At 35.7% G+C, this 23577-nt stretch overlaps 3 protein-coding genes across 7 annotated transcripts; 2 read left to right on the top strand and 1 right to left on the bottom strand.

Annotated features, from left to right (window-relative positions):
- Positions 1–4831: 4831 nt before the first annotated feature.
- On the bottom strand, positions 4832–6435 carry LOC107957822 (J protein JJJ2). The gene is made up of 2 exons (XM_041113964.1): positions 5120–6435; positions 4832–5036 (listed from the first exon to the last, which is right to left on the bottom strand). The coding sequence occupies exon 1, from the start codon at positions 6162–6164 to the stop codon at positions 5130–5132; it is 1035 nt and encodes a 344-aa protein (XP_040969898.1). The 5' UTR covers positions 6165–6435; the 3' UTR covers positions 4832–5036; positions 5120–5129.
- A 3436-nt stretch (positions 6436–9871) lies between these two features.
- LOC107957823 (probable ubiquitin-like-specific protease 2B) lies at positions 9872–19210 on the top strand. Of its 4 annotated transcripts, none has more exons than XM_016893406.2 (16): positions 9872–10318; positions 11074–11429; positions 11514–11604; positions 11687–11736; positions 12414–12611; positions 12704–12779; positions 13253–13361; positions 13570–13626; positions 13767–13898; positions 14042–14242; positions 14340–14395; positions 14468–14561; positions 16247–16337; positions 16757–16876; positions 17267–17689; positions 17995–19210. In XM_016893406.2, exons 2-16 carry the CDS (start codon positions 11127–11129, stop codon positions 18949–18951), a joined length of 2958 nt encoding a protein of 985 aa, XP_016748895.1. In that variant the 5' UTR covers positions 9872–10318; positions 11074–11126; the 3' UTR covers positions 18952–19210. The 4 variants fall into 4 exon arrangements, with proteins under 4 accessions (XP_016748895.1, XP_016748896.1, XP_016748894.1 ...); XM_016893407.2 differs by having other exon boundaries at positions 9896–10318; positions 11095–11429; positions 14099–14242; XM_016893405.2 differs by having other exon boundaries at positions 9897–10318; positions 11095–11429.
- Positions 19211–19423: 213 nt separating this feature from the next.
- Positions 19424–22891, top strand: LOC107957824 (O-fucosyltransferase 31). 2 transcript variants are annotated; one of them, XM_041113962.1, is made up of 10 exons: positions 19424–19781; positions 19989–20051; positions 20157–20238; positions 20361–20431; positions 20525–20613; positions 20712–20915; positions 21096–21366; positions 21741–21968; positions 22099–22296; positions 22408–22891. In XM_041113962.1, exons 1-10 carry the CDS (start codon positions 19752–19754, stop codon positions 22615–22617), a joined length of 1446 nt encoding a protein of 481 aa, XP_040969896.1. In that variant the 5' UTR covers positions 19424–19751; the 3' UTR covers positions 22618–22891. The 2 variants fall into 2 exon arrangements, with proteins under 2 accessions (XP_040969896.1, XP_016748899.1); XM_016893410.2 differs by having other exon boundaries at positions 19495–19892.
- The last annotated feature ends 686 nt before the right edge of the window (positions 22892–23577 follow it).

The following is a 23577-nucleotide window of genomic DNA, read 5'->3' as shown; positions in this document are numbered from 1 at the left end:
CAACTCAACCTTATCTTGTTGGCATATTAAACAAGTTTTCACATAGGTCTCCACATCATCACCCATGTGAGGCCAATAAAATCGATCCTCCAATAGAGCCAAGGTGCGGTGTATTCCTAGATGGCCAGCCCATTTTGAATCATGACATTCCTTCACGACTTCCCTTCGTAAATTCTTATGTTGAGGCACATATAGACGTTGCCCATTAGTGTATAGCAATTCTCCCTCGAGCCAAAATCGCCTCGTCTTTCCATCTCTAGCAAGCTCCATTAGATTTTTAGCCGTGGGATCAAGGGACAGTCCTTCTTGAATGCGCTCTAATAAGGGACTCTCAGGTTGGCTTATCGTTGCGAATTCCATTTTTCGGCTAAGTGCATCGGCCACAATGTTGGCACTCCCCGGCTTGTATTCCATGCTAAAATCAAACTCTGCTAGGAAAACCTGCCAACGAGCCTGCTTGGGGGACAACTTTTTCTGGGTTAAGAAATAGCTATTTGCAACATTATCAGTGAATACCACAAACCTGGAACCCAGCAAGTAGTGTCTCCATGTGCGCAAACAATGCACCACTGTCGTCATCTCTTTTTCTTGGACCGTGTATCTCCGTTCTGTCTCGTTAAGCTTTCGACTCTCGAAAGTAATCGGATGCCCATCTTGCATCAACACCCTTCCAATCGCTTACTCCGAAGCATATGTGCGTACCTCATACGCTTTTGAAAAATTGGGCAATGCGAGTACAAGCTCACTCGTCATCGCTTGCTTCACTTGGTTGAAGGCTTTCTCACACCGAAGGTCCCAATCCCACACTTTGCGCTTTTTCAACAGGTCCGTCAAGGGTGCAGTGATCTTGGAATAGCCCTCAATGAAGCGACGGTAGTAATTTGCTAATCCAAGGAAAGACCGCAACTCCGTCACCTTGGTTGGTGACTCCCAATCGGCAATTGCTTGAATTTTTCTTTCATCCATTCGAATCGTGCCCCCTCCCACAATATGGCCTAGAAATGGCACTTCTCGTTGGGCAAATGAGCATTTCTTCTTTATGACATATAGCTCATTTTCTCGTAGAGTTTGGAACACCTCCCCCAAGTGTCCCACATGCTCTTCGAGCGTCTTACTATATACCACAATATCGTCAAGATAAACAACCACAAAACGATCCAATAAAGGTTGTAATACCTTATTCATTAGGGTACAAAATGTGGCCGGAGCATTTGTCAACCCGAATGGCATCACCAAGAACTCAAAGGACCCATACCTAGTTACAAAGGCTGTCTTGGGTTCATCCCCTTCGGCTATTCTCACTTGGTGGTACCCCGATCGCAAATCCAACTTAGTAAAGCATCTCGCGCTACCAAGTTGATCGAACAAATCTGCAATAAGAGGAATGGGATACCTGTTTTTTATAGTGATTTTGTTTAAGGCCCTGTAGTCGATGCACATTCTCAAAGATCCATCATGCTTCTTTTGAAATAACACAAGTGCGCCGAATGGGGCTTTAGATGGTCTAATGAACCCGGCATCTAAAAGCTCTATCAACTGCTTCCGCAATTCCTCTAGTTCCGGTGGAGCCATCCGATATGGTGCCCTTGCTGGTGGTTCAGCATTGGGCAACAGCTCAATCTTGTGGTCCACCTCCCTCTTAGGTGGCAATCTTTTGGGCAACTTTACGGGCATTACATCTTGAAATGACTTTAGCAACCGTTCCACTTCCTTTGGAATTTCCACCTCGAATTTATCATCCATATTATCTCTCAAGGTAGCTAGGTAGGAGACTTCATTTCGACGGACTCCTTTGGCAAATTGAATTGCCGACAAGGTTTTTCCCTCCATGCTTCCTTTCCTTTTCATTCTCACCATATATCGTTGATTTGCATCGGAGATGGTCATGTAGTTCTCGGAAGGGTGAATATCCGCATTAAGCCTGTCAAGTAAACTTAATCCAACTACAAAATCGTAATCATCAAGTGGGATTACCTTAATGGTCGCTTTGCCTGTCCACTCACCAAGTTTGAGTTCCACCCCTTTTGCCACACCCGTTATGGGAATGCTTTCTGAATTCACCGTTTTGATTCGTCCCGAATCTTTCTCGATTCTAAGGCCAAGTTCCTTTGCCATTTCTTTAGACATGAATAAATCAGATGCACCAGTATTAACAAGTGCATTCAATCTTCTGCCAGCTACGATGATGTCCACAAACATCAACCCATTGCTTAACTTCTCTTCAACACCTCCTAATATCGAATTGAGGCTTTTGGTGTCATCTTCGGCTTCTTCGCGTGCCTCCATGGCATGAAAAGCGACTTTTTTTGGACAGACTCATTCTATGTGAGCCTTGGCAAAGAAAGCACTTCATTGGTCCTTTTCTATCCCAAGGCTTACCTTGACTAGACTTTGGGCCTTCGTCGTTCTTTTCCCTTTGATCTTTGTTTCCCCCACCATTGTCTTTGGGTCTCGACTTGGGTTTGTAAAAATCATTATTATCAAACTTTCTTCCCCCAACACCATAGAAATTTTCTGCCTTGGCCATAGCTTGGGTCAATTCAGTGATATCTAGGCGACGCAACTCTTGCTTGGCCCACATTTTTAAACCATCCTCGAACCAATAGAATGCTTCTTTTTCATTCAAGTCTGAGATCTGAAGCATCAACTCGCTGAATTCCCGAACATAATCTCGAACAGTGCCTTGTTGCGTAAGCCGACGCAACTTAGCACGAGCCTCCTTTTCGGCATGTTGTGGATAAAACTGCTTCTTCAACTCTCTTTGGAACTCCTCCCAAGTTCCAATGGTCGTTCCTCTACGTTTCTCATCCGTGGACCTACGTCTCCACCACAAGAGAGCAACGTCAGAAAAGTAATTTGAAGCGGTGTTTACCTTGGTGGCATCATCCTCAATGCCAATTGCTCGAAAATATTGCTCCAATTCCCACAGGAAGTTGTCCACTTCTCTTACGGACCTAATCCCCTTGAACTTCTCGGGTTTTGGAACATCCACATGACGTTGCTTCGGTCCCGAAGCCAACATCCCACTTCCCAAAGCAGCCTTACAGATTCTGAGCTCCCCCTTAAGCTCAGCAATCTCTTCCTTCATGGCAGTCAGTAGGGCCTCAAGAGCTTCGTCCCTCCCTATCAGTTTGTCCGAAGTGGATCTGAGGGAGTCCAACACAAACTCCTTGCTATCTTCCCTCAGTTCATCCATACGGGTTAGGACCACTTCGAGTGTCTCCTTCATGTCACCAACGGACTCCTCGAGATTAACCACTCGAATTTCCAAGCTCGACAGCATATCCCTCGATCGACTAGCCTTTCTAGCCCTCCCACGGGTCTCCATTGGCTCATTCTGATCAACAACTTCTTTCGACATATCTCAAAAGTGCTTTCAAACTGGCTCTGATACCAATGTCACGGACTTAAAATTTTTGCCTCAGAATCCGTGCGGCCTTAGGCAGTTTCTTACTCCAAAAAAGCCTAAGTCAGCCTAACTTCCACAAAAGAAGGATTCAACAGAATTCCTCCCAAAAACACAACTCAAGCGAAAGCAACTCAAAGCCAACAAGATGAAAGAAGAATGAGACAAGAACAAGCCAGGGAAAATAAGAACACAAGAGAGAAAAGTTTGAGTGAATGCTCTCAAGGATTCTTCTTACTCAAAACTCAAGTGATTTACAATGAGGGAAGAGGTCTCTTATTTATAGTTGAGCCTCCCCAAATCCAACGGTACAAAATTAAGTACATCAACGGCTATGATTAAAGGGCACCTACCACCAAATCTTTAAGAATATAAAATCATATCTTCTAAGATTACATATCTTATCTAATATATGTAATCTTATAAAATAATATCTTATATTGGTCTAACTTGTAGATGGGCCTTCAATCTCTTTAAGTAACGGGCCGGTCCGATTGAGCCAAATGACCTCCTTCCTTCTTGATGGTTCGCACAGATGTGTCATGGTTGCGGGCTCCCATGCGCAACCCATGACACTAGAGTCTTTTATCATCCTCCTCTCCGTGTCATCCTGAGAAAGATGACTCTTTCCGGAAAGACGAATTGACTAGTCTCACTTCCCTTTTGTGTCATAGTTCACACCAACTTACAAACTCAGCACTTCGGCCCATTGAACCTTCCAGTTTTGCATGCAAGTCATTTCAATATATGAACATTTGTGTCCTAAGACCAACTCTAGTGCACAGCCAATTGAAGGACTTGTGACTGGTCTCTAAAACCCTCAGCCAGTCGATAATTATTGATCATCGTATGCTCTACTTATTTTGAATCACATTTTTCAGGGTAATAACAATGTAATAGAAGATTAAAGAGCTATTGCAAATGTAGTTAAGTCTCATGTATCTTTTCCTAACTTCTTGCTTAATTTCTCACCTAATTTTGTCTTATTAGAGAAATATTTCTAGCTCAACCATCGACCTAGAAGCCATATGCTTCTATAAAATTCAGAGTTTTAGCTCAAAGTTCAAAAGTGCATGATCACCAAGTGAGGCAAACATACCTGATCGAACGAACAAAAAGACTGGCTTGGGATCAATCTCGCATTGCTAGGCCAAGGCATTACGAAGTGCTTCGATAACTAACAAAGGCCAAAATATAAAGAAAATGCAATTGGATTGGCTAAAACGAAGATTCACCAATCGAACACTAACAAAACAACCTATGAAATATGGAATGAACACACAACAATTATGGTAAAGTTCTAAAACTTGTCATATTTCTCAATTGCAAGAAGAAATTTGTATCAGCATCACTAAAACTTTAGTCCAAGGAAAAATGCACCGATTTGATCAGATGCCGAGTAGCAAAACCGCTCAAAATCAATGGTGAAAGAACTTGCTGACTTGACATTGCTGAATATATCATAATGTTACAATGATAGCCTATGTGCTAGTCAGTACATAGAAAACAATCTACAAACAAAATAATTAACAACTACAACAATACCTACAAATTTAACCCCCAACCGTTGCAGTGTTTCAGCTTCGGCCTTATTCTTCTTTCTCGGTTCATCGAAATCCTCTGGTACCCTCTGTTACAACCTCGAAAGTTCCCGCATTACGATCAGGTTCATTCTAAACCAAAAAGCTACAAAAAAGTACCGAATTTCATTACCGATCAAACCTCACAGAGGATTCTTCCTCGGCCTCCCTCTTTTCCTTGAGCCCGATTTCGACACATTCCGACCTGAAACCACTGCCACGTTATTCATATTTTCTACCACCTTCGTTGCGGTGGTCGAAGGAATAAATGAAGGCGGCGTTGGTACTGGTGCTGCCGCTGACACTGGTGCCGGCATGGGGGCAGGCGGTGTAGCTTGCTCAATGCCTCCATTTCTTTCACTCTCATGCCGCGGCACTGCTGGAAACGTAGGTTGCATCCAATTGGGAAAGCCGGTGGGGGCTTTTCCTTCACTTTCCGGACTGCCAGACACAAACCCTAACGGAAAAAACGCCCAGCAACAATAATAAGCTTCTTTTCCCGGAACCAACGGCGGCAATGTCGGAATATCGACCGCGTGAAAAGCTTTCTCACAATTCTGGCACCTTAAACAACAACTTTCGTAAGCCCTCGGGTACTCAAACAATCTATAACAGTACGGGCAAGCTGTCCAAAATGTCGCCATTCTCGACCTTTGGTTCTCATTTAGGGTCTTTGGATTCGGCGTCCGGCTTTGTCCTTTTCTCGTTACGGGTAATTTTCCAGCTTGATTCGAACGGTCCCCGCCGCCGCTGCTTAAATCAATTCTCGTAAACAAGCTCAATTCTTTGTCGTAAAGAGATTTCTTCGAGCTGTTAGATAAAACAGCCCACGCATCGGCCACAAGCTGGAACGCGTGATCGGCGAACGGGAACTTGTTTTTGTCTGGGTGAAGGAGGAGAGCTAGGCGACGATACTGTTTCTTTATGAGATCGTTGTCTTCTGATCGGCCGTCGATTTGTAAGATGGAGTACCAATCTTGGTGGTTGTTTATTCTCTTCTCGCCTGCGAGGATAACGTCGGCGACGGCTAGGATCTGATCCGACCCGTCCAACAGCGGTTCGGTCTCTTGGGCTAAGATTGCGAAGTCTCTTGAACCGTTGAAATCACGATTCTGGAGAAGCTTCTCGGCAATTCCTAGAAGACGAACGGCTTCGGCTCTGTTACCGTTTTCCTCCATTTTCCAAAAGGGGGAGGGTAAGGGGGTCTGTTTGGAGGGCGAGAAAATGATTGGATCTTCGATTTTGTAGGGTAAAATACGAAATTTAAATTTTTGTTTATGTAGGAAATTTGAAAGCCAGATGGACGAAATTAATCCTAGAAGAGAAGGGTGTTTTTGGTGTTTTGGTCATGAATCATGGATTTTCTGGCGATAATACAATACTGCTTGTTCTGCCTTTTAGGATTTAACTTTCTGTTTTTGTGATTTTGGCGAAGTGAAACGGATTCTTGTGTTAATTTAAGACAAAGATTTTAGCTCTTACAAATAGGATAAAATGAAAACATTATTATTTTTAAAAAATCATTTTTCCATTTTATAAAAGAAAAATAAATGTTTCAGGGTTATTTGGATTTCTTTTTCCTTTTTCACTCGTTGAATATAAATTAGAAAGTTAAAAATGTTACCTCTTTCGTCAATAAAATAAAGTTAGATCCTTTTTTTTTAAAAGCATCACTTTTATGTGAATCCGTTATTAAAAAAAATCTGAATTTTTTATTTACAAGTTTTTAATTAAAATAGGGTAATTAATAAAAATTAGATTAAAAATATGTCATGAGTTTATACTTTTTAAAATTTAGAATTTAATTTCTATATTTTGATTTTTAAGATTTTTTTTTACTTTTTAAATTTCAAAATTTAGATCTATCTGTTAACATTATTAAAAAAATTTTAGTTAAATTTATTGGTATAATATTTTGAAATAAAAAAAATACTCAATTAGTATCTATGTAGTTTAAACAATAATATTGTAGTAAAATTAAATTTAACGAAAAATTAACAAAATTAATAGTTTAACCTACCTTTTGAAATTTGAATAATAGAATGACTAAAATTCTTAGACAAAATTAAATTCTAAATTTTTGAAATGTACATGAACTTATAGCATATTTTGACTTAATTTTTATAAATTTTAAATTGAAAATGTATAAATATTTGTATAAGTTAATTTTAAACTTTTTATTATCTATTGAAAATGTCAATACTCAATAAATATGATTTGAGCACACTGAAATCTATTTATCTCTATTTTTAAGAGGAAAAAAGATGAAACTCAATGTACCAGAGGGTGTTGAGTGTATAAAAAATAAAAAAAAGAAAAAGATGAAACCACATTTACACGAATATTTACAATAAGTCTTTTTTAAGAATAACCATAAATACAATTGTCACGAATTTTCTTATGATATGCAAGTGCACACAATTGTTAACAAAAAACATAGTAGTAAATACCAGAGTTATCATCTCCATAGGGGTTGATTTAAAAACATAAATTGCATAATTAACAAATGACCACTTGAAAAGTAAAGTAAATTATGGTTGAATGAAAATAAAATATGTAAAACAATTTAAAAACAGTAACACAAATTAATGGCAAAGAAATGAAGAGACAGAATAATTATTTCCCCCTAATATGCAACTACTGGTAACAATATTGTGGCATTATAGCAGTTTATTAATTTATCTTTGAGTCACTATATTCAATCATTTAACTAATTTAACATATGTCTATGTCAATTTAATGTCAATAATACTATTGCAAACATCATTCATACGTGGTTATGTACAGTAACAATATATGTCTATATCATTACACTTTTAAAATCAAATAAATTAAACATGCATCATTCGAGTTTTACATCCACTAATCACAACATTTTTAGAATCAACAATTAACTCAGTTGCCCACTAGTGTTGATAAAGCAATAGCAAGTATTAAACATGAAAAACACTTGTTAGTTCAACTCCCTTTTTCTATTATTTTCTTTTGCCTTTTTGGGAGTTTTTAGACCTTTAAAATTTTGCAGAGCTTTATACATTTTGATTATAAGTCATCATCAACACTTGATTAAGAGATGAGTTAAACCCAAAGTTGATGTTCTTTAATTATGAGATTTCCAATATGTTCCTGTCAAGCTAGATGCTGCGATTTTGCTATAGCATTAAGGTTTTAGATGTCGAGTTTCACCATATTATTTTCTCCACTTTTTCAATGTTCTGTTAGTCACCTATAAGAATAAAATTTAACTTTTTCAGTATCTCATTTGATAAAAATACATTATTAAAATAAAAGCTTTAAAAGTTTACTACTTAAACATAACTAAAACAACTGGAATTGGACAATACTTATAGATATTAATATACGATTATAAAATTAGAATTATTGATGATATGGTGCGATATAATTGGTCGATGGTTTTTTTTAAACGATATTGAGATTTTGAGATGATTTAAGTAATGAAGAGATATAATTTAAGTACCAAATTAAATAAAGAGATGTAATTTAAGGTGCAATTTAATAATTAATATATATATTTATATATGATCCATAGCCTGATTTTTAACTTTATTGGCATACTTCATTGGATCACAAGTCACAATTAAATTATTAAGATACGGTCATTGTTGGCATAATAATGATTTTATTGATTAATTTGTTAGGATTTAAACAAATACCCATTATAGCTGATTTATTGGCATTTTAATTGACCGTATGTATTTTCTTATTAGTATTTTAAATAAATAACATTATATATTATATTTTATAAATTATGTATAGAAATATAATTATTTATAATTTAACAACATTGTTTCTAAAAAAAATGTACTTAATAATATATATATTTTTTATGAAAAGTAAATAAAATTATATCAAATTAATTGTTTAAAAGTATTATTAGTTTTATTTTGTCGAACGACTCCCATCACCTTATAAAGAAGCATATTGAAAATTTATAAGCTTGACTTCCATAATAATATATGTTTTTCAATCAATAATAATATTGTGATATTATATTATTATAACTTTCACAATTAAAAATAAATTAATACTTTTTATTTTGAGTAACTAATTAAGAACTAAAGTTACTTTATTGATTAAATTATTAAAAGATTATTGTAGTAAAATAAATATAGTTATTTCATATTTAATGATTTGTATGTAATAAATATTTTTCCAGTTCTATCAATATATTTTAATGTTTTAATTTAGATAAAAGAAATTATAATATTATTGTTTACATATATATATATATTTATAAAACATTGATTATATTCATCCAATAAATTATTAACACATTTATAAGTTTAAATATTGTTAATTCAATTATTTCATTTAACTATTTTTAATAAATTTCTTTTCCCTCTTTTAATTTTAACAGAAAATATAATTATGATCATTAAAACTCAAGTTCATATTAAAAATATTCTCAACAGCATTCAGTTAAGATGTAATTTGAAGAATTGTTAAATTACAGAATGAAATTGGATTCTGCTAATATCTGCAATACATTTTAAGTGTCAATAAAAAAATTTAATTTTGAATGGATGCGGATATGAATTTTATATGATGTTAATATAAATTTTAATAACAAATGATCAAACAATACTTGAAGAAATGTGGAACATTGTGAGGATAAGGATTAAGTATTCGAAGTATGTAAAAAAAAATCAAAATTAGTGACTAACTTCGTGTTATTTATTTAAAATATTGTTATTAAACATGAACAAGGTTTGATAATTGAGCTTCAATTTTCAAACTTCGCCTTGAATTTTTTTTGCTAAGATAAATAATGTTACTAATGGTAGTTAATCATATAAAGTTTAAAAAAATTAGGAGCGATCAGTTTCATATAAATCCCTTTTATTTGTCAGATTAAGTTCCTATTGTGCAAACCCGACGCGCAAAGAAAAGCGTTCGTTAACTTGTTCTCTCAACTGACCGAATCGTGTTAAGCAATCTCCAAACTTGCGCGTTATTGATTAATCCCAAAGCCATCACGTTTTCCCATATTTTTCCTCCCTCGAGCTGCCTTGTTTCCCTCTAATTGGCTCATTTACTCAAAGAAATTAGGGCATTGTTTCTAGGAAGATCGCGGGTAATTCTCCTCGACGTTCAACTCATTTGAGTTCTCATTTCCAACTCACCGAGTTGCCAACTCCTCCTCCGGTCTTACCTTGAATCGTCTCACGCTCCGGTGAAGAACGGTCTCGAGGTGTTCGACTTGAAGGAGGACGACTGGATTTTGGAATTGGCAGCTGATAAGTACTCGAGCGAAGTTAAAACCCTAATTTGGAAAACCCTGCAACTCTGAGATACAAAATTCTTGAATACGGTACGCTTCTAAAAGAAAAGAATGGAAGTTTAACTTTATATTTATTATTATTTTTTTCGAAATAAGTTTGATTAGTAGCTGAAAAAGCCGCTACTTTATTATCATTTTTTTCTGTCTGATTTTAAATGATCAGAATCCTTTCCTTTTCGGTAAGTTTAAGGCGATCTGATGGAAATTATTAAATCTTAGCGATTAATTGTATGATTTGGATCTATATTAAGGTCTCAGTTGTTTCCCGGTGGTTTATCAACGAGGTTATGGGAAACATTTTGCTTCACTTTATTTCTTTTATTGATTTTCATAATCAGTAAATGTTGAAGCTCTTTGTTCACATTTGAGGTAGCTCGAATGTTTCCATGTTATCAACTTGTGGAAATATTGTGAACTACTAGTTTTATGGATGATTTGATCAAACATGCTTGATAAGTTTTAGTTGTATCCAACACGTCGATGCTCCTTTTATTTCTCACTAGCATGATAACGTGTAATTCTGTTCGGGTTGCTTGTGTTTGGGTTTACTGTTTCCTTACACTGGTAGCTTAATAATCAACATGCAATTTGCAATGGATCTTGTTGTTTTTTCTTCTACTTCATGCATTCAGGTGGTAATGGGGGTTAGATAGTGTACATCATATTCTCTTTAAGGTAATGTTACGTGCAACATTCATCCGCAAATTTGTATTATAGGATAATCATAAGATGCGTGGACTGTGGATGCTCCATATTTATATATAACTCTGCTGTTCTGATAGCAGTTCTTTTACATTTGTTTCAAGTTGGCCATGGTGCTGCTGTTCTAAGAAAGGAAATGGACAACATTCCTTGTTTAGATGTTGATGCAATTGACGGTGATTGTAGTTGTGATGTTACTACCCCTGTTGCCTCGCTGGGTAGTGATGAAAAGGATTGCATCTTAAAGGAAGGGAATCCCAAACTGAATGTTTCCCCAGAGTCGAAGTCTACGCTTTCTGAACAACAGGCAGACTTAGTAAAAGATAGCCATGAGCCTAGATGTACCTTTTCTGATATGGAGCCAAGAGATTCATGTCCTGAAGTACCTTCACCTGGAAAAAGACAATTAAACTGTGCCCTTTCTAATTCTCCATTAATTGTACTTTTCAAGTTTTTCCTGAACTACATTTTGAATACAATATTTTATAATTTGGCTTGGGCTTAGATTGTTTTAACATTGCAGAATAAGCCAGTTGATATGGCTTCAGATGCTAATGAAAGCATGGCTGAAAGATCTCCAACTAGTCCTTCTTCAGATGTAGCAGAGGATGATGGTATTCTTTCAGTTTTGAAATTTTATGTTCATTTTTATCAATGGTTTGTATGTTCTAAACATAATTATCTGCATAATTTCAGTTTCTTTGAATGGCGACATGTCAGACCATTGCTTTGGCCATATCCCTATGGTAATTTCCTTTTCATATAAATATATTAATTATTAATTAATGGTAACTAGCTTGGAGATGCTGTAGAGTGTATTTCATCTTTAAGGAGTTTCATCATATGCCCAGTGTTCATTAACCAATTTATATAATCTCTCTGGTTATTGATTCTCTGAATATTCCCTGTCTACAAGTAATTTTAGGGTACACTTTGGTTGACACACAGTCTCCGTTTACTTATAAAGCAATGTTTCCTTCATTCCTGAAACAATGTTGCTTTTTTAGCATTGAAACTCCAATTGTTATTTGCCCCTACTTTCATTTGCTGTTGCTTGGTCTAAGAATGCTTTACCTCTAATTGTAATGGAATATTTACCATGCTCACAATGAGCTGTAGGTTTCTATGGTTTGGATTTGTGAATTCAACTTGGAGGTTGAGTTCGAAACTTGTGGTGGGTGGTGAGTTTATGAAGAGAGAAATGCTTTCTTTGTGCAACCTAAAGGCTCGATGAGCTTCCACATCCATCTTTATGTGGAAAAAAGATACCTTTAACTAGATATCTGGGGGACTTTGTCAATTAAATTGTAAAAACAGTTTCCAGGAAAATTATTTTCCAATAAGATACAAATTAATTACTGCCTGCTATTTGTTCTGTAAGCTTTTCACATTTGTTTTGGTTGTCCTTCTTGTGAAATTGCAGGATAACTTAGAGAGGACAGTTGTTATCTGTCCGGATTATGTTCTATATCAAAATGATTATCATACAGGTGTGTCAGTCATTTTTTCTCCTAGTGGTGTCAAAATTGAGGGATCAACTGTGAGTGAACACCAAAGAACCTTTAGTTTTGAAAGCAGAATTGATGATATTATTAGTATCAATTGTCGGTGGTTTCAAAGGGTGAGTCCTAAATTGGAATATTTGAAGTTAGCACTTTTGTATGCTTTCTTGGTATTAACAATAAAAATTTTTCTGTATGGACTGTATATTAGGTTGGATATATGACATTAAAGATGAAAGTCCTATCCAAGGTTGCAATAGAGGCTGAGAATGCATGTGACACTTCAGGTCAGTGGCCTTATATGGCTTATATTGCCTGTGCCGATCTGAGCAAATGATGTATATTTTTTGTTTCCTTCAAAGGAGAGGAATGGAAGAACTTGGAGAACTCCATAATGTGATATGAACTTGGTGCAGCTAGAACTAATTTTTCATAATCTGTTATGTATATGATGCATTGTACTGGAAAAAGAATGTTGTTTTGTTATTCAAAATTTTGTCGTTTTTTCACCTAGAAAATTTGAACACAAGTAATCATTTCTTATTGGACATAATGAATATGCTTAACTTGCTTATTTGTTGTAAATTTGTTTCCTACCTTTGTAGAGGGGTGAAGGTTTATAGGATTTGATTTGAACCTAGTTCAATCATTTTTCTTTGTTTAAAGTTACTTTGACCACCATATGGAAGTTAGCCGTCGGCTAACAGTTTCTTTTTTTCCTTTTTATCTGACTTTATCTGCTCATGTATATTTCTTCCAGCCGATGAGGAGTTGAAATTTACGGTTATTGACCCCAGATGGTCCGAGAAACATGCAGCAATCATCTCATTAAATTTTCAATACCAGGCCTTATGGAATATTATGCCAGAGTAAGCTTCTAAATCAATGTTTCTTTTTAAAACTATCTTCAATCCTAATTGTCAGCCTGTTCATTTACTTTTTGAAATTTTATGTTGCTATCTATTTATTTATTTATCTTTTAAAAGGCTCTTACATGCCTGTAATGATATTATGTTGTTAAATCTAGAGCAGGCTAAAATATTCTTTTTTTCTTCTTTATATTGCATATGGTTACAGTCCACTTGCAGAAATGGATGGAGATGATTCACTTGTACAAAGGTCCTATTTTCCCAAGTAAGTTACGGAACAATCACATGACCAAAGAAAAGGGAATAAAAGTGTGGTCGTCTTTAATGTTTCCTCAATCTTCTCTTAATTCATGTTCTTGTTGGACATCACGTACTCTAGTTTTACTCAAAACACATATTTTGCAGTTTTGACGAGCCTTTTGAGGAGGTTATATATCCAAAAGGTGATATTGATGCAGTTTCCATTAGCAAGAGAGATGTTGATCTGTTACTACCAGAGACATTTGTCAATGATACTATCATTGACTTCTACATCAAGTAAGATGCATGTAGTTTTTTCTCATTGCATGTCTTTATTTTCAAGGAATGCTGCAGAGTCAAAATTGGAACATAAAATCTAGGGTTTATGGCTTACATATGTAGTTCTTTGTAGAGAAGCTTTAACGAGGTTTGTTTGATAGGTATCTGAAGAATCAGATTCAACCTGAGGAAAGGCTGAGATTTCACTTTTTTAACAGTTTTTTCTTTCGGAAACTTGCTGACCTTGACAAAGATCCATCCAGTATATCGGATGGCAGGGCTGCTTTCCTTCGCGTTCGTAAATGGACAAGGAAATTGGATATGTTTGGAAAAGATTACATCTTTATTCCTGTAAATTTCAGGTAATATTTTTGTCAAACACAATTATTTATTTCTTTGAAGATATAACATTTGAGAATTTGTGAGCTAAGATAAAGTATATATGCATATTGCTAACAGTCTTCATTGGAGTTTGATAGTCATATGCCATTCTGGTGAAGTAGCTGGTTTTGAAGGTACATTCATGTCACTGTTGAATTTCATCCGGGAGTTCTACCTTTCATTCATGCATTTTTGTCATGTTTCAGATGAAGACTTGGACAAGTCATCCAAAGTACCATGCATATTGCATATGGACTCTATCAAAGGAAATCATGCAGGTCTTAAAAATCTTGTCCAAAGGTATCCTAAAGCTTTTACAATTGATTTATTCAACTTAATAAATGTGCGCCCCTGCAAAATTCCCTTACTTTTTCACTGATTTTCCTGATTCACGGTTGGGTCTCTAAGTGGGAAGCACTGAAAGTTTTTCTAGATTACATATAAGAACTTTCGCTTTTGAGGATGTTTATTTTGAGCAACATTTTCTAGTTGTTGGAACTTCAGTTCTGCAAATTTAGTTTCATATAATATTTCTAGAGCTATTCAGTGAGTGGAAAATCTTGTCCAAAGGTATCCTAAAGTTTCTACCATTCATATATTTGACTTAATTTTTCACTGTTATTACTTAATAATATTTCTAGATTAAATGTAAGATCTTTGGCTTTTGATCTCTGAAACTATCATGTTATATCTTAGCTTGGTTAGGATGTTTATTTTGAGCAACATGTGCAAGTTGTTGGAACTTCAGTATTCTGCAAATCTAGTTTCATATAATATTTCTAGGCTTATGTTGGAACTTTAGCATTCTGCAGAACGGTCCTTGTGAGTTTGCCATTGAACATTAACTTTTAAAGTTGGATTGTGTTTTTGTGATTGAAGGATTAGTGTGCCTCTAGTCAAATGTGCAATAGCAAGAGTAGTAGTATTAATAAGGCAACTAATTTTTCATTCACTGAATAGTTCGTACTCTACCTGATTTTAGACATCCGGGTTAGTCTGTGATTGTTGTTCTTTCCATTGAGTTTGTTGTAATATATGCCCATCTGTGATAAGACGAGTCATCATTAACCATTCATTGGTGAAATGATTGAACTTTCCTTTGTTGTGTTAAACATGAATTAGAGCTTGAGAAAGTTTCTTCACCAAGATTCTAGAAAACATAACCTTCAGAGGCAGAACTTTATTTGAACCCATTTTCAGTTTTCTTTTGTATGGGTTGTACTTTTGCTCATGCATATGTAATCTATATGGAAAGCACTGCATATTGTGTTTTTTTCTGGTCCTTCCACTGACCAGGAAAATGGAGGAATGCACACTGCCTACTATTGAGCTTTAGGTACTCGAGTTTCTTTTTTTCTATTTTGCATAACATTCAGCAGTATTTTGCACAAGATGTAAGTTGTGTAATCAAAATCCTGTTCAGCTTCGTTGCCATTAGAAATACCACTCCTAGTCTGAGTTTGTGGAGTTGGCTTTAGATATGCTGACCAAGTTCTTTTCTTCCCTTCCTTATAGTGAAACACTATAGCTTCGAAATCCTCTATTGAAGTTGCATGAATTTGTAATTTCTTATTGCTAATACCAAATAGAAAAAAAGACAGTAAAAGTATCATGTTGAAATTTGACTTTATAAAGTAGCAAAAAAGAAATAGGAGGAGAATACATCAGAAGTGACTAACATGCTTTAAATTGCAGCAAATAGTAGCCTTTAAACGAAAGTGGTTCAAACCTTATTTGTATTTACTGGTCTTGTCGTATCTTTTATTTTGCTTTTCTCCATTTTGGTCATATACAAATTAATTGAAGAATTTATAGATTTATTCTAATCCTTCATGATGAATCTTTTTGTTTACATCTTTAATTTCATGCTTGTTCACTTTTGTGAATCTTTTAACTTTGTTTTATGTCCTCCTTTAGCTGGTATGCATTTTTGAATACTAAATCTTGCAAGTTCTTGGCATTGCTTTTGTCCCTTAAAATGATAGTTACCTTTGGGAAGAATGGAAAGAGAGGCACAAGGAGACATCTGAAGATCTTTCTTCAAAATTCTTGAATCTGCGGTTTGTCTCACTTGAGGTATTGTTAATCTCAGTTTTAATAGCAGCTATTTTAAGGTACAGTCTTGGAATAAGAATTTCCTTAACTTGTTGCACCCGCGTGGGGGGTTTAAGAACCAGTCAGAACTGCTTTAAATACCATGATATCTTGTCCCATTTGATTATTTGCATTGAAATTTATCTGATAATCTTGTTTTAGGGGAGCTCCTGGGGTTGCCACTATTTTTTATTTGCTCTTTTGTCTAGCGTACAGAGTGAAAATACTTCAGTAGTGCTGCCTCAAGTCACTCTATGTCATGATGAATGCTATGTATTTATTTGCAATACAATTATTTTTACACTAAATATGCCAGCTTATGAAGAACAAAGCTTCATTTCACTAGGCTGATGGCATATTACGTAATCCTTTTATCTGACATTTTGTTCATTTATTATTAGCTGCCACAGCAGGAGAATTCATTTGATTGTGGTCTGTTCTTACTCCACTATCTGGAGCTCTTTTTAGCTGAAGCTCCTTCTAACTTCAATCCATTCAAAATAACCAAGTTCTCCAACTTTGTAAGTGGTCTGCGCAGTTATTTTGATGCATAGCTCAATTGATGCATAGCTCAATTGATGCTCAAGTTTGTAATTGTTATCCAAGCTCCATCCTTTTTTATATTTATTTTGTAATTTTGTTAAATTTGTACCTTTTTATATTGTGCTCCATATCTTTCCAGTTTGCTATTTAAGTGATCTAAGGTTTTCTATTGAAGTGTAAATGGTTTAATATGAAAATGTTTCCGAGTTTGTTCTTAGGAGTTAGGACCAGGAAATAAGTTAAGATGTTTCTTTAAGATAAGCTGGTAATAACATTGTGACTATCTGTTATCAATCTAGTATTGTTATATGCTTTGTGTAATCAGCCTTAGTTTTGTAATTTTGTTTTGTCTTTGTTTTCATTCCCAGCTTAATTTGGATTGGTTCCCACCTACTGAAGCATCTCTAAAGCGCACTCTCATCCAGAAGTTAATCTTTGAACTCCTAGAGATCCGTTCTCGGGAAATGAGTTCATCTGATTGCAGTGATGAACCTCATTCCTCTAGATTTCCAGAAGAGATTGAAAATGGAGGTGTGGAGTTTGTTCCAAAGAGTGTCAGCCCAGAAGTGGCTTGTCATGGGAATTTAAATTCCCAAGCGAGCCAAGGGATTGAAATGACTCTGTTAGCATCATCTTCTATGAGAAATGTGGAGACTGTTAATGATTCTGGCTTGGTTCTTAGGGAGTTCTTTGAGCCTGGAGTTACCGCAGGATCTTTGCTTGGACAATTTCAATCTTTTGACCAGCAGCAGTCATATTACAATATGAATGGAGCTGTATCACCTAGAGAGGTATTGAATCATCATGTTTTTTATAATCATTTGTTTGGTCCAATTAGGTCTAAATGCATTTGCTGCATTATATTTATATCTACTTAATTTCTTCCTTGCTACCTTCTTGCTCTATATATTTAGACATTCTTATGCACAAGATAAAAAGGGGAAATGCTTCTATTACAGTGAGAAATTGGGGAATAGAGGAGGGGCTTCTCCCTTTGTATCATATTCAGTGTTCTAAGTTGGCTTGGTAATTTAGTATTATGTCAGTGAATCTTCTATTTCTAAATTCAAATAAGAGAGAGCTGTTTTATTTTCAGCAAGAAGACGTGCAAACTGGTCAACAGTTTGTATATTTAGCTTCTGGAGAAACCAGTTTTCCGCAATTCACTGGAATCACGTCTCAAGCGTGTGAAGTTCCATATTCATCGAGTGGTTTTGTCATGGGCAGTTCATGGAATCCTGGAATTTCCTTGATAGGAGAGAACAAAGTTGACACATCGCATGAAACATCTTGTACCTCTGATGATGACGATGATATTGGGATTATTGAAAATAACCCGATTGAGAATAGTGTAGTTCTGATTGAAAAACGGGATACAGATCAGGAACAATCTCAATCGGTAAAAAATGTTGAGTGTCTGAAGAAAGGTTTCATGCCCGCCTCCATTGAGGTGCTGGAGACTTCCATCACTGATGTCCCTGGAGCTTCTGAGGACACTGACAAGATTCATGATAAAACTGAAGATGCGGATCTTCCTTCCAAAACTCACTCGTCTGTTGTGTTGCATCAAAATCCTGGTGCAGCAGTGAACGAGTTAGATGTGGATTCCAAAATGGTTGAGAACATGGAGTCTCAAGATAATAAAACTGTGTCATCAGATCAAACTCTCGGTACGGTGCTGAACCAGTTGGATCGGGATTCCGACATGATTGAGAATGAGGCTAGTTGTGATGAAGTGCAAACAATTATTGACGACCTACCGTCTAAAGATAACTCAATGTTATTATCAGATCAAAATCCTAGTATGGTGGCTGTACCATTGAATCAAGATTCTGAAGTGGCTGAAAACAAGGAGGCTATTGTCAATGATTCTCTTACAGAATTATCTGAGCAACCGGCAGCAAAGAGGATGCAACAATTGAATCAAGATTCTGAAGTGGCTGAAAACAAGGAGGCCGTCATTGTCAATGATTCTCTGGGAGAGTTATCCCAGCAACCAGCAGCAAAGAGGATGCGGCTTACGCCATCCCTTGAGGAGAAAGTGGACTCCTAGGCAGCCTGTCAAAGAGGGCATTTTGTTTATGCAAGTAGAAGTAGGACAGGATGAATTTTTCCTACACCTTATGATGCTAGGAACCCAAATCTAAGTGAAATAGTATTTGTTTGTAATTTGAGCTATGAAGGTGAGACAGCAGTTGAGTAGTTTTGGATACATTTGTTGCTTCATAGCTAAATCATACAAGAACTAACGAAATTCCCTTACTACCAAATTATATAATATTAAATTCAGAAAATTTAGATTGGAAATGATATATTTCTCTTGCATGGAGCTGCTGCAGATTTTGCAAAAGATTTGGTCTATAAGCAATAAGCGTTTTGTGTTTTGTTAATTGAATTTAAAATTTGTCTCAAATTTTCTTTAAAAAATCAAGTAAATTTAATTTTACACTGTGTTATCATTTAAAATACTTCAAAGTCTGAAAGCTTATATAATTCAGTGAATAAGATGTGAAGTGTCCTATGGATTCTACTTCTCTTTTTTTCCCCCAATTATTTGCGTGAAAAAACAAAAAAAATAATTCGAGGCGTTGGATTGTACTACTTTGACGATCGCAAATGCATTATGAGCCCTCAGTAACAAGGCGCCCGCAATAGAACATGGCTCTTATTATGTGCAAAAAATAAAACAATTTTTACGATCAACAGACCGTTCTCAGTCTCAGCACACTGTCGTTTTCCTCTGAATCATCGCCATTTCTGATTTCACTAGAAACCCCATCCCAAAGGTTCTGATTTTCATGATTAGGGTTAGGGTTTTAGCATTTTGCGCGCACACTAAGAAAAAGGGAAAGAATGAGGCAGCCCTATAACTACAATCACCAGGTTCATCAATCTCAAAGAAGTGCATTTGCCGCGCTTTTCCTTGTTCTCTTGCCAATTTTTTTCCCAAATCTCTTCGCCCCTCTGGGACGCGCTTCTCCCTCTTTGTTCTCCGTAATTCTTCATTTTACGATTACTGTTTTCTTTTTTTCTTTTACCATGATTTGTTTAAGAATTAAATAATTAATTGAAAGAACTGTTTCTTTCCAGGAATGGAATGCTCCGAAACCAAGGCACTTGTCTTTACTTGAGGTCGCTTTACATTGGAAAACTGTTAGTATCCTTTCTAGTTTGTTTTTAGTTCAATGAATTTGTTTATTTACTGGTTAAAAGTCTTCGAATTTCAATACTATGTTTCTTAATGTTCTGTACTTTCAGCCGATTAAACAACAGTTCGATCTCTGGTCTCCCTTGCCAAATCAAGGATGGAAACCTTGCATCGACTCTGCCGATACCCCATGTAAGTGTTTGAAGTTTATATTATGAGATTCTTGGATTTGATCATTAATTGGACCTCAAAAATGAATGAGATGGGAATTTAAAAAAAAAAACTAATAATAAGCTTGTTTCCACTTCTTGAAGCACTGCCAGAGAGATCTCAGGGGTATATTCAGGTATTTCTTGATGGAGGATTGAACCAGCAAAGAATGGGGGTGAGTTCATGAATAGCTAATGCTAATGCATGTCTTTTTCTGTTTAATTTTAATGCTTTAATTTTTTTTACTTATTTATTTATTGTTACCAAGATATGTGATGCAGTTGCTGTCGCTAAAATATTGAATGCGACACTGGTGATACCGCACCTTGAAGTCAATCCTGTTTGGCAAGATTCAAGGTATTTCATGAGCAAGATATTCTGCCTCTTATAGGTTTTTTTTAATTATTATGATCTTATCTTTTAATCTGATGAGATTTGGTGGTTTGCTTTTGCAGTTCATTCACAAATATATTTGATGTGGATCACTTTATCAATGTCCTTCAAGATGAAGTTTCTATAGTTAAAGAGTTGCCTAGAGAATATTCTTGGAGCTCACGGGAATATTATGCTACAGGTATAAGAGCTACTAGAATCAAAACAGCACCTATTCATGCTTCAGCTGACTGGTATCTGGAAAATGTGTTGCCTGTTATGCGAAGGTAAAGCTTTGAGCACCAAATACCATTTTCTTTGGTAAATTAGTAATATTTTCAGCCCTTATGTGACATATCCACTTGGTGACTAATAGTCCTGGAAATCTCTGCACTTGTGTGTGCAGTTCAGCTACTTCAAAAAAAACAATATTGTTTATGATAGTTGACAAATCTTTATGGATGCAGTTATGGGATTGCTGCTATATCGCCATTCTCCCATCGGCTAGCGTTTGACAAGTTGCCTGTGGAAATCCAACATTTACGTTGTAAAGTAAACTTCGAAGCTTTAGCTTTTGTTCCTCGGATAAGATTAATTGGAGAGACCCTTGTTAATCGACTCCGTGATCCTTCTGGGAAGCTTCAAGCATCAGGCACTGAGGTTCTACGAGAGAGAACAGATGATACAGAGAAAGAGAGAGCTGGAAAGTTTGTTGTATTACATCTTCGCTTTGACAAAGTATGAACCCCAACTCTTTTAAATAATTAGTAAACCGATTTATAATCTAATTTGTAGTGTTCCTAGAGCCTCTTAGGCTAAAAGTAGATGTTGCTTAGTCCTTTTATAACTGAAAAGAATGCACTCTGATTAAATAATTTCTCGGGATTGTTCATTGGTGCCCTACATGACGTTGCAGTTGGTAGGATATAAATAATATCAAAAGCATATTTACTTGTATATATCGAGTGCTCTTTTATGGTAGTTTCTGGGTAGGTGATTTATTACACCATATGGTTTGATGAGTGTTGAATCTATGGGTTATTATTGCTTTTTATCAGGATATATATATGTTGTAGCAATTGTAATTACCTTTCTAATTAGACTTTGTGCAGGACATGGCTGCTCATTCAGCTTGCGATTTTGGTGGAGGCAAAGCTGAGAAACTGGCCCTAGCTAAATATCGCCAAGTTTTATGGCAGGGAAGGGTTTTAAACTCTCAATTCACTGATCATGAGCTGAGAAATCAAGGGCGGTGCCCATTGACTCCGGAGGAAATTGGATTGCTGCTAACTGCTTTGGGCTTCAACAATAATACTCACCTCTATCTTGCTTCACACAAAGTCCGCTTTCTTCCTTCTTTCTTAGTCCGTTTGATCTGTCATGTTCTCTAGGTTACATTTGAAAGCTTTTGTTTTCAGTGGGACTATAGTTTAAAAGGAGCATTCCACCCCCCCCCTTTCTTTTTTTCAGGTTTATGGAGGAGAGGCAAGGATCTCAACATTGCGTACAATGTTTCCCCTCATGGAAGATAAGAAGAGCCTTGCTTCAGCGAATGAGCTCGCTGAGGTTGAAGGTAAGGCTTCTTTGATGGCTGCTGTTGATTATTACGTGAGCCTTAAAAGTGACATCTTCATCTCTGCTTCTCCTGGAAACATGCACAATGCTCTGGTAAGAATCTCCTTTTAAGGTTCCCTTACAAATTTCTGCTTTTTTATTGTATTTGAGTGTCCTACATAGGACAAATTTCATAAATGAGAGCTCGTATATATCTGTTTTCAGCTTGGACATCGAGCTTACTTGAACTTGAAAACCATTCGACCGAACATGTTACTGCTGGGCCCACTATTCCTGAACAAAACCATAGAGTGGTCTGAGTTTCAGCATGCGGTTATTAATGGACATAAAAATAGGCAAGGCCAAACGAGGTTAAGAAAGGAGAAGCAATCTATATATACATATCCAGCCCCAGATTGCATGTGTAGAGCTTAAACTTCGTAAACATTATGGTATGAAGCTATTTTATGTGTCTTTTCTGTTTGCCAATATTTTCTGATATTTTTCATCGTGCTTTTTTTAACCCAGATGAGTTTTTATGGCATTAAAATCAAATGATCATGTATTTTTTATACTCTGTATTGCACATTTGCTGAGAGTATAGGTCGAGGAAGTGATAATATTCTGAATTATTCGAGGATTCTGTTGAAACAGAAGGAAAACCAACCTTTATTCTTTTATTTATTTAATAATTTTCAGTTAGCAGTTATTTATTCACTGTTTTTTTTTCTTTGGTCAGTCTTAACTTCAAATTTTCATCTTATCTACTTTACCCTTAACGTTCGATCACATTTGATTCGCTATGATAGTGTTAGCAAGAAAAAGGAAGGCTGACTTGGGGAAAAGCTATTAACCGTTGTGTTTGATTCAGCTGCCACTTGGGTTTCAATAAAATGGCTTAGAAAAGTATTGGGTCAATAGTAATTACATTTTATTCATATTATATTAGAAGCTTAAATGCAAAATTGGCGTTCCAAACTCTATTGCTTTTTTTCACTTTTAAGGGTTTGTTATTAATTAATTTTGTCTCATTTTATTTCAATACTTGATACCAATCAATGAAAATATCAAGGCAAATGAGATGAGATTAATAGTTTTAGTATAGTGTTCAAGTGAGAAAAGTGGTGAAGTTTTAAGAGTTTATTCTGTAGATTAAGGCAAATATAATCTATGAGTGAATAAAATAGTAATAAAAAATTACGTGAGCGACAGATAAATAGTGTTTTTTTTAAAAAAATAAAATACTAATAAGATAACGTGGGTGAGAAATTGAAACCGGAAATTTTATTTAAAAGGATAGAATATTAAAATTTCTATGGAACTAGAATTGAGGAACAATGGAAAGTTATAGGTGAATTGTTTTATTATTTAAATACTTGTAATATATTTAGCGTT

The sequence above is a fragment of the Gossypium hirsutum genome, chromosome A05 (assembly GCF_007990345.1).
Source record: "Gossypium hirsutum isolate 1008001.06 chromosome A05, Gossypium_hirsutum_v2.1, whole genome shotgun sequence".
NCBI classification, from domain to species: domain Eukaryota; kingdom Viridiplantae; phylum Streptophyta; class Magnoliopsida; order Malvales; family Malvaceae; genus Gossypium; species Gossypium hirsutum.
The sequence above is the reverse complement of the archived record's forward strand: the minus strand, read 5'-3'. Positions and strand labels throughout refer to the sequence as shown.